The 14,020-nt window shown below is 44.6% G+C and overlaps 1 protein-coding gene across 1 annotated transcript in view; it reads left to right on the top strand.

Moving 5' to 3' along the window:
- Positions 1-14,020, top strand: part of ccdc180 (coiled-coil domain containing 180) — a 54,377-nt gene that overhangs the window by 14,718 nt on the left and 25,639 nt on the right. The window contains 2 exon segments of the mRNA XM_048236034.1: positions 7,973-8,092; positions 8,565-8,738. Coding sequence (XP_048091991.1) covers positions 7,973-8,092; positions 8,565-8,738 — 294 coding nt within the window.

Genomic DNA, 14,020 nt, shown 5'->3' with positions numbered 1-14,020 from the left:
CGGTCTAAAAGGATGACACATACCAAAAATCGCGAGACTCTAAGCTAACCATTAAAACCTGGGCTTTCGGTCCCGGGACATGAGGCAACATCATGACTTGGTGTGGGCTGAGTGACATCCCACCTATAACCCTGGTAAGGGTCAAGGCAGTAAGCCCATGAAACGCTGCACAGATGTCTTGCTGGTACCCCCCTTAAGGGCAGCCCAAAGGCGTAACCATACTCCTGGTGGAGTTGAGCCCTTGTACCAGGGGACCCGGCATTCCCAGAACCCGGTAGGCATGGGAAATAACCTCAACCAGCCAATCGACGGCCGCTGTTTGGAAAGCGGTGGTCCTGCTTCAGGCGCTTTTACCATAACAGACAAAAGTTGAGTGTGTTCCCTCCTCAGCATTTCTTGTCTGAGCCAGATAAGCTCTCAAAGCCCTGACTGGGCACAGGTGAGCAACTTGTGGGTGCTCTGCCTGTGAGGGCAGCAGGCGACTGGGGTGGGTCAGCTCCAGAACCTGGTTGATAGACTGCTGACTTAGAACCTTAGGCAGGAAGGCTGGATTAGGCCAAAGTGACCGCCAGTGCCCCCTGCCTGCCACCTCAGGCAGTCTTCGCTGACAACTCCAGCTCCCGCCCTGGCGAACAAAGAGCCAAGAGAAAACTAGTTTTTTCAGAGACAAAGATTGCAGATCTGCATCTAAAATGGGCTCATCTGGACCTTCAGTAAAGTGACATTAAAACAGTGGGCAAATCCCGTTTGGTGCCATAGGGATGCGAACTGGGCCATAACCCAGACCCCCTTTAAAACTGACCAATCGGTGGATGCCCTACTACCAGGGGTCTGTTATCCAGCACCCTGGTGAAAGGCTGAAATGGCGAAGGCATAGACCTTCACAGTACTGACCGCCTTGCCTTGATCCAAATGGGACTGCAAGAAGCATAAAACTTGTAACTGGGGCAAACCGCCTGGCTCAAGACCCAAGCTGGCACACCAATCGAGAAAAGATCCTCCCACCTGAGTGCATAGCAAGCTCTAGTAAGAAGGAACCCCTGGTGTTGTTCAGGTCTCCTGCACAGACTCAGCTAGCTGTTCAGTGACAGGACTCTGCAGGGGCCAAACCCACAGAGCAGGGGGCACCTGGGTTTGGGATGCCAGATCTGCCCGTCTGCTTGTGACAGAAAGATCCGCCCGAGCGGGGTAACTGCCATGGCTGACCCTGCAGGGAGGAGAAGGTCTGGGAACCAGGCCTGGCCGACCGCCGTGGAGCAACCAGCAGGGAACTGTGTGTTGGCCCTCCCCTGATCCTCCGCGGGACCCTGAGGTACAAGGGGGATGGAGGAAAGCGTGCAACAAGCCTGTCGACCCAGTCTTGTGACAGAGCATCCAGGCCCAAACTGCCTCCTGTCCCACGAGTGCACCACTCTGGGCAGTGAGTGGTTTCCGCTTGATGCAAACAGGTCCCACTTGTGCAGTACCATACTGAGCCCAGACCGGGCTGACCACCTCTGGGTTCAATCTCCATTCCCCCGAAGTGGCCCGGTCCTGGAGAGAATGTCGGCCCCCTGTTCTGCAGCTTGGAACGTGTACTGCCCTCACTGAAGCCAGGCGGCCATGCCCATGACAGCAACTCCCTCCCCTCGCCACCTGGAGGCACCGCCGGACCTCGTGCCGCCTTGGTGATTGACATGATACACCGCCGAGGTGCTGTCTGACCTCACCCAGAACATGTTGGCCACCCAGCCCTGGCAGGAACCTCTGCAGGCTGCGGATGGATGACCTTCAGCTGAGGGGTTGATGTGCTCTGGCGTCAGGAGGGAGGCCACACGCCCTTGATGACAGCCCTTATGAGACAGCTCCCCAGCCTGTCAGAGAAGCGCTGTCGAGATGACTTGCCTCTTGTGGGAAGGCCCCCCAGTGGAACACCCTGGGTAAGAACCTCCTGTCCCCTCCAAGGGGCCTTGGGGCACCGGATGCAAGCAGGAGACACCCGCAACTTCACATGCCTGTCGCCTCTCGGGTGGAGCTGAAGGGCTTTTGAACCAACACTGCAGGGGGTGCCTTCCAGCAGGCCCAATGGCAGTACCACAGCTGCCAGCGTGTTTAAAGCCAACGCCTCTGGACTTTGTGGGCGGTGACCAGTCTGCCAACGAAAGCCTGTCAGGAGCCTCGGTCAAGCTGTCTGCCCTCCGCAGGGGGTGAAGGGGCAGGGTCATGCTGACCCGGGAGGGACACCAAGGAAATCGCCTGCTGGCGAGGGCTGCAAGATTGCTCTTTTCCAGTTGACCCGTGAAACCCAGGGCCTGGATATGGGTCAGAACCATGTCGGTGTACCACCTGCACCTGAGATGGGGCACAAATTAGCCAGTCGTCCAGGATGCGGGTGGGATCTTTAAACCCTGGACCTGCAGGGGGGGGGCGGCTTCACCACGCTGCGAGTAAAATTCTGGGGAGCCAGTGAAAGGCCAAATGGGAGGACCTGGCTGAAACGTTCCAACGTGGACCATTTTGAATGGCAGCACCTTGAGGTACTGGTTCAAGGCCTGAGGTCAAAAACCCGACCCGGTAACCTCCGTCTTTTTTGGGCACAATAAAATATTTGGAATAAAACCCAGTGTGCCGTGCATGCAGCGGTACTTCTGAGATGGCCCCTTTCAGAAGCAACTCCTGGACCTTCTTGACAAGCACGGAATTTAAAGGGGTCTTCACAGATGTCATCTTGACCCCTGAAAACGTAGGGGGGCCGCCGTCCGAACTGTAGGCGGTAACATTGAGTCACCGTAGCCACAACCCAAGAGTCTGGCACAGTCTGGTAAGTTGATACTTAGCTCTGGTGTTCGGGCGGGCTGCCACCGCCCATACCCCACCTGATGCTGCCCTGTGGGGACCGAGCCCGCCTGTGGCACCTGCGCTGACCAGTTTTCTCTAGAAGCGCCAGCCCTGTTCCCTCTGTCCAGCACCCCTGGGAGTCTGGATGGAACACATGCCCAGGCACCCGCGGGGGAGACCTAACAGGGTCTGTCCTGATGGCATCAGGGAGAGAGGTTTGGGCAAGCCACACCTGTCTCTGACACAGCACCGCGAGAGCCATAGCACTCCCGACATCCGCATCAGCTGGGGGGTGGGCTGACAGTGTGGCATCCACCAGGGCCCTTGCATCATGGTCCTCCGGGCTCATGGTTTTTAGCAGTGCCGCCAGTGATAGCCAGGGCAGCCTTTGCCAGCTGAAATGACAGCCTGGATTGAATTGGGGCGCTGTGCGACTTACCCCCCATATAGATCCGCAGCACCTTAGTGTGATCCTCTGCCACGGGGTATGCGGTGGTGGGCTGCTGTCTTGAGGCTTCTCAAGGCAGCCCCCCAAGGGAAGCCATGTCTGGCATGGGGGCCTGAAGACCCAGGATGTTGGAGGCACTCAACACCGGTGACATCAAGGAGCCGACAGGGACCTCCCCTGGCACCGTGGATTCATCAGTTGGCTCGACCATGTCTGAATGTAGCTCATCCAGGAGGCCGTCCCCACTTACGTCATCGATGGTCGAACAAGGGGCATGGGCGACAGCACATCCACATCACCCAGATCAACATCCGCACCATGGCCTGGATGGGGAGAGACCTTCCTGGCCAGGGGCAGAGAAGGGGATGACGTGCCCTGGAGACCCTCCAGCCTGTCCATCCTCCCAGCCAGAGCCTGGAGAGCTGAGAGAATCTGAAGCGACTCCGTGCCATTACTCTCGGTCCCGCGACAGCTGGAGCCGGCGCTTAGCAGGTCCAGGGACCTCCACCTGATCATGCCTGGAAGGGACTCATGTTGCCGTTTATGCTTGTCGCGTGTGCTTCGGCCATGCCTATGAGAGTGGGATGGTCCGGTCGGGTGGCGCCATCTGTCCGTCCACGCCGCGTGGCCACATGCCTGGTCAGCCCAGGAGCTGTTCCTCCCTAGGAAGGTCTGGGCTGCTGCAGGGGGGCTGTCGACATCCTCCAGGAGGTGGGGCCCCAAGGCAAGCGGGGACACTCTCTATACCCATCATTGGGGGCCATCGGTGGCCCCTACAGACTCTGCAGTAGTGTGTGCGCCATAGCCTACCACAGAAAAACACAATGCAATACAACACAATACAATGCCGAAGGCACTTACCTTGGCCCATTAACAGCGCCTGGGTCTGCAAGCAGCAGCCCGTAAAAGATATCTAACAGTGGTGTAATACAGTACACGGGTGGCCTGAAGCAGCGATCTTGGACACGCTTAGCAGGCTCACACTGGCCCAGCCAGCTTTGGGACAACCCAGCGACAGGGCACACAACAGATACACAAAGAAGGCGGCCACCAGTCTTGTGACACGCGACGCGCCCGGCCTTACACCAGTGGACAACTGGAGAAAGACACACAGCCCCACGCACCTGGGTGCAAGACTGCACCTAGCAGAACACAAACAGCTAAACTTACCTTTGCAAGTAGCCCTAGCACACAAACAAACAAAGCTAACAAAAGCACCTGACAGTAACATTAACCCTAAGCTGACCGAGCACATACGCTGATCAGGCCCACACAGGTTCCGCTGCCAGAGCAGTAAACAGAAATAATAACGGTGGCCCACGCTTGGGTCTTGTGACGCACCCAGCAGGCTCACACCAAGCCCAACTAGGCCGCGAACAGCCAGATAAGGTACACAGTAGTTAACAAACAACAACCCGGAAACCTGGCACACACAAGGGGAAAATAACACTGAAAACGGGCCCCCGGCAGTCAGTGCGAACGCGGGCAGCAGGCTCACACTAGCCCCCTCCGCCGCGTCGGTATGGGTGAACTCAGGAAAGGTCCAACAAGTTAAACAAAGTTAAACGAAGTTTCCTGAAAAAAACACAGGTTACTGCCACATGCAGACTAACAAATATAGTCAAGCAAGAAAGCAGTGAAAGTAAGTACTCACCTATCACAGGTCTCAGATGAGGCGATCAAGGTGAGAGACTGAACCGGGAGCAATCTCCGCTATTTACAAGCTCGAGTTGTTCTGCTTCTGGAGGTCATGGGCATGACTTTGTTGACATATGGTCTCGGTGATAGGCAGAACAAAGGTGATCATTCCTTTTTTAGACCGTAGTGACGGTCAGAGTGAGGTCGAAACAGATCACTTTTTTTTCCAGCTGTATTCTCCATAAAGAGTAAAGTAAACTATGTACTTATTTCCGGAATTGACGTCACTTCCTGGACTCGTCTGAGGCTGGTCTAATGGGTTAACCCCATACCGGAAGTGAGATTCCGGAAGTAGGCACATAATTTGCTTCATTGCTTATGGAGAATACAGTGGGAAAAAGTGGTTTTCTTTTACAGTCTGGAATGTGTCTGCATTGGCTATTGTTTAAATTTCCTTCCTAAAGTAAATTACAGTTGTGCAAAATAATAGCAGTGTGTTTAAAACAGAGGAAAAAGTTCCATGTTCCTAATAGCATTTATTTCCATACATACAAAGGCACTAGGAGCAGCACACATTCAATTCCAAATGAAAAAAATGAACATTATTTTTTGTACTGAAAAAGACAAAGAATATAAGGTTGTTCAAAAAAAAATAGCAGTATCTGCATTTTCATTTACAAACTGGAATATTTACTGTATAAACTGAATATTAAATGAAGATTTAGCTTTTCTTTTAAGCACTGAACTAATATTTAGGTGTATAACCATTATTTCTGATCACTGCTTTACATCTGTGTGGCATAGTCAACTAACATTTGACACCTGCAAACATAAATGGCAGCCCAAGCTGACTGGGCTACATTCCACAGATCTTCTGCATTCTTGGGTTTTGCATCAAAAACAAAATTTGAGGTCACTCCACAAATTGTCAATCGGATTGAGGTCTGGGGATTGGGCTGGCCACTTCATGACATCAATTTTGTTGGTCTGCAACCCGGATGTTGCCCGCTCCCTTTGTGTTTGTGGTCATTGTCCTGCTGAAACACTCATTTTAAGGGCATTTCTTCCTCAGCATAAGGCAACATGACCTCTTCCAGTATTTTAAGGTACTGAAACTGGTCCATGGTGCCTGTTATGTGATAAATGGGCCCCACTCCAAAGTATTCACAGTGTACTGTGGCTTGTATTCAGTGTTTGTCCATAGAACATTGCACCACTTCTTTTTTGGCCAGTCAATGTGTTCTTTGGCAAACTGTAACCTTTTCAATACATGTCTTTTTTCAGCAGTGGTACTTTACGAGGGTTTCTTGCAAATAGTTTGGCTTAACATAGGCGTCATCTAATTGTTGAAGTACTCACAGGTAAATGAAGATCTTCTTTGATCTCTCTGGAGCTGATCATTGGATGCTTCTTTGCCATTCTTGTTACTCTATGATCTATGTGGATGGTAGTATTCCTTTTTCTTCCACGTTTTCTTTACCATTTCAAAGCATCCTTTTAGCTAAGCAGCCAATTATTTTCTGCACTTCTTTGTATGTTTTCCCCTCTCCAATCAACTTTTTTGATCAAAGTTCTTTTTCCTTCAGTGCAATGTCTAGACCGACCCATTTTACTCACTGAGCAAGGGCTAAAACCAGCAGGTACAACATCTGCTGCCTTCCTTCCTTAACTCATTGAGTGCCAAAAACGTAATATTACGTTTTTAGCTTTTTTTTTTAATTACGAAACTAGACACTTTAGCACACCTTATATGTGATTTTGGGAACTCTGTGATGAATGGAAATGAAATATATGACGATTGTGAAACTCATGAAAACGCACAATCTGGACATTTTATCTGGACATTTTATCATAACTCGCGTTGCCGCTTTGGGTCGAATCAGTGACGCATGCACGTCAGGTCAAAACCAGGCCATTTTCGTGGGTCTATCACTAGGTGGCAGTCTCGCCAGGTCTCGGTGATCACTTCCCGGAAGGTTTACACAAGTAAGTAACAGGCAACACTTCATATTTCATGAAAGACGTTATATCTCCATTTCTATAAAAAAAACAGCGATGAAAACTAGCCACTGTTTAGCTTGGGATTTCTCAGGAACAGAGGCGTGTAGAAATACACGGTTTGCATCGACCTAGAGCTTAAAGTCTCACCTTTTAATCGAGCTATTGTATGTGTTCATAGCTATAACACAGAATATGCTGTGGCTGTACAAAAATCATCAACAATGGTCTAGATTGCTGGCACTCAATGAGTTAAATAAGGGCCATTATTGGCACCCCATTTCTTCACAGACTTAATGACCTCCCTAATTAAACTCCACACTGCTATTAATTTGAACACACCCCTCTCATTAAATGAGTCAATTACCCCCAATCAGCAGCATGCATGTCAGTTAAGTCTGTTGGTTGGCCATTGCTCTGCTGCACCTAGTCATGAATTTGTTCCCATGTTGTATCATCATTTGTGCCAAAATCAGTACTTAACATATTAGTGATGTTAGACTGCTATTATTTTGCACATAGCTGTACAGTATGTGCTTACTTCTGGAATCTCACTTCCGGAATGATGCATTTTGATGTGTTTGACGTCACTTCCTGGACTCGTCTGATGGTTTCTAAATGACTTAACCCCTACTGCATTCTTGAAACAAGCTTCAGAGCCTTGGTATCAACCGGAACATCACTACACATTTCCACCCAATCACGTTCGAAAAACCCAGCCTCTTCAGGAAAAAAACCATTTAAAAAAACATTTAACCCAAATTTTATCTGCTCGCCTAAGGCTTTTTCTGTGGTCAAAAGAAGCCCAATTGGATGGCAACACTAGCCTTCTCTGCATTTGTAACATTTGTAAACAATGGAATGTTTGCACCAAAATAGACAAAACCCACCATAAACAATTTAAAAAATTTGGTTGGAGCCATTGATTTTTTTTTTTGTTGATTTATAAATAGAAAAGCACTTTTAGCTAGTAAGCCCTATTCAAAACATTGGTACTTTACACTCAGCTTCGTTGAATTTAGTTTTTTCAATTTAGTTTGATGATTGTGTGGATTGTTACTCTATGAACAGGATGAAGTACTCACTTATGGGTTGCCTGCAGAAGAAATTCAAGATGTTGTTGACACAGAACTACTATGTTTGATTGGAAAATGCCAGAAACAAGTAGAGGATCATCTCGAAATCTTGGATGTAAGTGCAACAAACTGGCTGCCAAATAGGTATGGTCAGAGTAATGGTGAGATTCTCAGGATGTTTATTTGGATGCATGTCCAGTTCTTCCTCCGGTTGAGCCATGCATCTCTGTTGACGGACACAGAAATGTAATCATCACTATTGACAACAACATACTGAAAGGTTCCATTTGCTAGCAGTTGAGACATGGCTACATCCATGTTAGTCTTTATCAGTAGGGACTGGGGAACAGGGAGGAAACATGAGTGAGAAGGGACAGATAATGCACACGAGGTAAACATAGATTAGTTAACATGACAAGGGACCAGCATTGATGTAATGTAAATATATCTTGAATTTAGAGTCATGGCATTAATTTGTTTTATTGTAGTGCTAATTTTATTCTTAGCATTGATAAATATAGGTATGCTGTTATTAGACTATGTACTTTACATTTTTATTGTCTGTCTCTCCACCCCACTGTATCTAGAGAGCGTTTGAATATTTGGCAAAGAAAGCTGCTGGCCAGAGTAAATTGCTTTTCAAGTTCATGCAAGCAGCGTCTCATCTTTGGGAGGTGCACACTGTGGGGCTTCAGCAACGAGAGCAGCAGCTGCAAGAGCAGGTGGAACAACTGCATCATGTCCACAAGCAGGAACAAATGGTGAGAAGGCCTCTTTGATCCCTCACAGACATAACAGGGAGTGGTCAATAAAAGGAAAATCTAAAAATAGATAAAGACCTAATCCAGAATAAAAACAACCTAGGGTCTATTTATGGATGATAACAAGTTCAAACTTTTGTTTGGGAGCAGAAATATGTTAATCAGAGGAGTTTTGAGCTAGACCTTTTTTTTGGCAACAAAATGGTTTTTAGTGAAAACGCAAGGGCATGAATGGCATCATTTCAAAACAAATTACTATTTTCAAACCACTGGTCAGGCTCAAAATAGCATTACACTTTGATGGTAGTGTGGAGAGGAAAGCTTCTAAAAAAGACTGTTAATCAAGTCGATTAGTGAATGTTGTGCAAAATAGTCTATTAGGGGTGTGCATATAAAAATGTCACAATATTTCTTATCAAAGTAAAAAATCTGACGAAATCTCATGCCATGAGATCTGGCGATACATGAATATCACAATATTTCTCATCAAAGTAAAAAATCTGACGAAATCTCATGCCATGAGATCTGGCGATACATGAATATCACAATATTTCTCCTTAAAGTAAAAATCTCTGGAAATTAACCAGCTGTAGCCAGCAAAACTGACGAGTCTGACTAAATTAGCATAGAAGATGCCCCAGCGACTTTTACCTTTTTTTCCTGGATACTTCTCCACAAGACAGATTTTTACCTTGATGAGAAATATTGTGAAATTTTTGTATCGCCAGATCTCGTGGCACAAGATCTCGTCACACCCCTATTCTCCACAATACAGATTTTTACCATGACGAGAAATATTGTTACAATTTTGTATCACCAGAAATAGTGGCACCTCCTATAGTCTATGGATATAAAAGTGAGTGTCAGAAGTTGAAAAGGAGCCCTCTACAGCAATATTATTATTAGGTTTATTATTATAAAGCCCTTTAAAAACAACAGTTGACCAAAGTGCTGTACAAGTAAACTAAGAAAAAAGTTATACAAATGGCCTAAAAACAGAAAGGGATATACAAAACAGAAATAACACAACACAACCAAACTCATCAAGAGTCAAAGCCAGGGAGAAAAAAATAGTTTTCAGGATTTAAAGACAGCCACTGAGGGGGCAAGCCTTACATGAATGGGGAGTTCATTTCAGAGTTTGCCAAAGTCACTGTTTGGCAAGTCACAAGTAAGTCTCAAGTCTTAACGCTGAAGTCCAAGTCAAGTCCCAAGTAAAGACAGAGATGTCCCAAGCAAGTCCAAGTCAAGTCTTACCAAGGCCAAGTCCTTATTTTTTTCGAGTCCTAAACAAGTCACTGTCCTATTATGCAACCGCATAAGTCATCAATCATGCTTTCTATATATCATTTTTATCAATCTATCTCAATCTATATTTTGAAGAGTTTTGAAACACTTATAATCACAAGCAAGAAACTGCCGCAAACAGCCCCTACAAGATGCTTGGCATTCTGACCTTTTGACAATTGAAACTATCTCAGCAACAGAGACATGAAACTGCCCCAACTGGTCCCTGACAAATCCATAAAACTACAGTGTATTCTCCAAGCACTTTGGGATGCCTGGAGCCATAGTGCTCAATGTCCCCAAATATGTTGCTGGCTGCACTAAGCCATTCTAAGCTGTTACGTCATTTGAAATGTTATGTAGGCCTATAGGCTAAAACCAGTCCTGGTAGGGAGACATGCAGCTATCCCCTGCCCTCTCCTCCTCCTTCTAACCTCTATGGGTGAGACCTTCTCAGCAGCAAGCACACTCTCCTGTACAGAATATACGGTCCCCACTCTCCACACACTAACATATGATTGACTTGATGTGCAAATGAGCGATAGAAAAACGCAAATGAAAGCTACGATTCCCCCGTGGCTCATATCGTGCACATCAGGATCCGCCACCATAGTTATTTCTGAATCCTTTGCACTGCACTCTTAAAATTAATTCCAAACTATATGTTACTCCTGTCCAAGTAGCCTACAGATAGCCTACATGTTAGGCCTATGCCGTAGTTTGATAGTTTATATACTGAATGGATAAATATGCCCGCAGGAGTTATCCTACAATAACAAGGCTACCATTAACGAACATATTGATGTCATCAAGGCCTAGTCTGCTCAATACCAGGTGTATAAACATTTATTTACCTTCACATTTCTTGATATTTATGTTACAAAACAACGCTGATATGCGTGTAAGTTTGAAATGCCATCAGTCATTGATGATGATTCTGATAGTTTCGGTTAACGCCATGGAGCAAATTAAATTCTTTAGGCTATTGAACCCATAGATCGAACCACATCAAAGGGATCAGATGATCCATCACAATATCACATGATCCAAGTCAGACGACAATGGGAGCATGTTCAGTGATGTTCATCCCTTTTCCTTTCTCATACTAGATTAGAGAACTGCATTCCATGCAAAATAACGTTGCAGGTGTAACCTTAACGGTGAACTTGAGGCTGCTGAAGTTTTTATAAGATACAAATAATTTTACCCATGCCGCAAGTCATTACAATTACTCAAAGTCACACCTCTGCCATACACACTATTTACCAATACCCAATGTATTATATGCATGGGGAGCATACTAATGAGGAGGGTGGGACATGTCTCATGTCATGTTAGATCACATCCTGAGGGTCTAAGCTTTCAGAAAATATATGGTTTATATAGTTGAATCAATTAATTGCATTGAATTGCATAGCAAGTGCAATTCAGCTAGCTATTTGATATATTTCATGCTTATGCATGCTTTTTAAACATATATATGCTGTGTTTACATTAGTAGTATACATTTAAAACAGTATATAATGGTTAATATGATTAATTCATAAACTTTGTCATTTTAACATAATAATGATGAAAAAAAAGTCCTACCTTTAAAAACTTGGTAGATGTGACTCCACAAAATATGGCCGAAATCGCGTAAATTAATTTCTTAAATTGCGTATGATAAGAAGGTGTGGCCTTCGACATTACAGGGGTACTGAGCAAATATTTTGTGCTTAACATGTAGGGCTCAAGTGGTAGATATGGCTCCATATGTTTAAATTCAAAACAGTTGGATTTTTTGGTAAGATATGGTGTCTTAAAGTGTCCTCTACCAAACGGTTGGGCAGGCAGTTAAAGGGATGGGGCAGGCAGTTAGCGGATCATTAGGAAAGATTAGATGAATGTGATCATTTATGTTTTTGTCTTTTTTTGGCCTGAAATCGCTGATATAACCTTTAATGTCATTACATTGGTGGTGTGTATGTCTAATTGACTGCCTGCCACTTTAAGGACGTGAGTGTAGTCTTATGGCCCTTTCCATTAGACTCGTAAATCATTGTACGCCCACCCGTACAACATGTACGAATGAGTTGCTAGCGCAAACGCTGGGGTTTGAAGTCTTTTTGGGAAGAACATGGACGCCACCAGGGCAGCAGCTGTCTCGTTGGTGCTGGACATTGTTCTAGAACACGAGAACACGTCCCTCATTCTGCCTTACTGGGTATGGTCAATGTGAATTAATAATAAAAACTTTTTTTAGTAACTCAATTTTGCCTATTTCAATTTCAACAAGTACTGTCGCGTTTCTCTCGAGCCACGAGGGGCATTAGCAAGAGGCTAGTCATTGTTATTGTTTTGTGCTACATGTAGCCTCTAGCGATCCGGCTGGAAAACAAATCGTTACATTGTATTGCACGCACAGCAAGACCGTGCAATGCATGAATTGGTGACCGGATTGAAGCAGCAATGTAATTTAGTGTGTAAGAGCATTGCATCAACATTAAAATGACCAACACACTACAAATGCAAAGAAAACACTTTATAATAAGATGCCATAATAAATAGCAAACTAGTCATTACCTAACCCTTTGTTAATATTTAATTGTTACTAAAATATCTATTTGGCACAAGTTCATCGTTTTTCATCATTAATTAAATATTAGCTGTTTACATAAAATCTGTATGTTAATGTTTTGACAAATAGAAAACAATCTATTAACTAATATTGTATTCATATTTGTTAATAGTTAACTAAATGTCTTTTTGGTAATAATTAACAGTTATTTCTTACATCATTTAAATGTTCAATGCCTATGTACAAACTATATGTTAATATAAAAGTTAATAACATATTATTTTTTAACTAATTTTTATTAAACTGTGCTTCTGCCTATCCCAATAAAAACCACTCCCCATAGGACCCTTACAATAAAGTTTGTTAAGCTTAATTAATATATTAGTAATATATAGCTATCAGCATGGGGCCCCTTATAATAAAGTTGGTTAAGCTTAATTAATGTATTAGTAATATATAACTATCTGTATGGGGGACCCTTATAATAAAGTTGGTTAAGCTTAATTAGTAATATATAACTATTAGTCAGACGATGAGGGGACTGAGACCGAAACTGTCTTATCACATTTATTCCTTTAGGAAAAGTTAAAACAAAACATGCCTTCAGGCACTGGCATACATAAAACAGCATCTGCACAAGCAAAATAAAAAGAAGTACACTAAGTTGAATGGGCTTTATTACATGCATCATTCATATACCATCACTGTCAGCCCTACTAGCAAGGGAGACATGCAACATGGAATGTTCAGGTGCACAGAACGACAGCTAATTCATATTCTAAGAGACTCACTAAACATTCACAGATGTAGACCATACAGAGATAATACATAAACATAATGCTAAACTAACTGTACATTTATTACCTGCTAGACTGAATTGCACTTTCCATGCACACTAAACTAAACTACACTGAATGCATGGAAAGTTGCTAGCGGAGTATACAGCTAGTCACGTACGACTCAGTGCGTATGAACTCGTGGTCATAATGAAAACATTAATAAACTTTCACTAAGTTGTTAGAATTGCACCCAAATCCTAAAAATACATATAAAGAAATATAATACATGTGATATGTTGAAGTTTTCAACTTAAACAACATTTTACAGTTAATAAATTAAAACAAGGTGTGGAGTGCTTTATACAGTCAACCTACCCATTGCAAAGCATACCGCCTCTGATCAGGTACGGCAACAACACAAGGGCAAAACGTAGCAGAACTGCAGTACACCGTTTCTCCAAAGGGGGCTCCAAAACACCAATCTCAATAAAGCTGCTTAATTACGGCGAAAATCACATACAAACACTAAACTACATTTCTAACTCTGTTACACCCACCTCCCCTGAATTTCGCCAAATTCGAGCAGCAACCAAACAGTACTTCCAAAGGCAAAAAGTACACTACTGTCAAACACTAGACAGAGGGTCACCAATTAA

Source organism: Alosa alosa, chromosome 24 (genome assembly GCF_017589495.1).
Source record: "Alosa alosa isolate M-15738 ecotype Scorff River chromosome 24, AALO_Geno_1.1, whole genome shotgun sequence".
Lineage (NCBI taxonomy): Eukaryota > Metazoa > Chordata > Actinopteri > Clupeiformes > Clupeidae > Alosa > Alosa alosa.
This window is presented reverse-complemented; position numbering and strand designations above follow the sequence as displayed.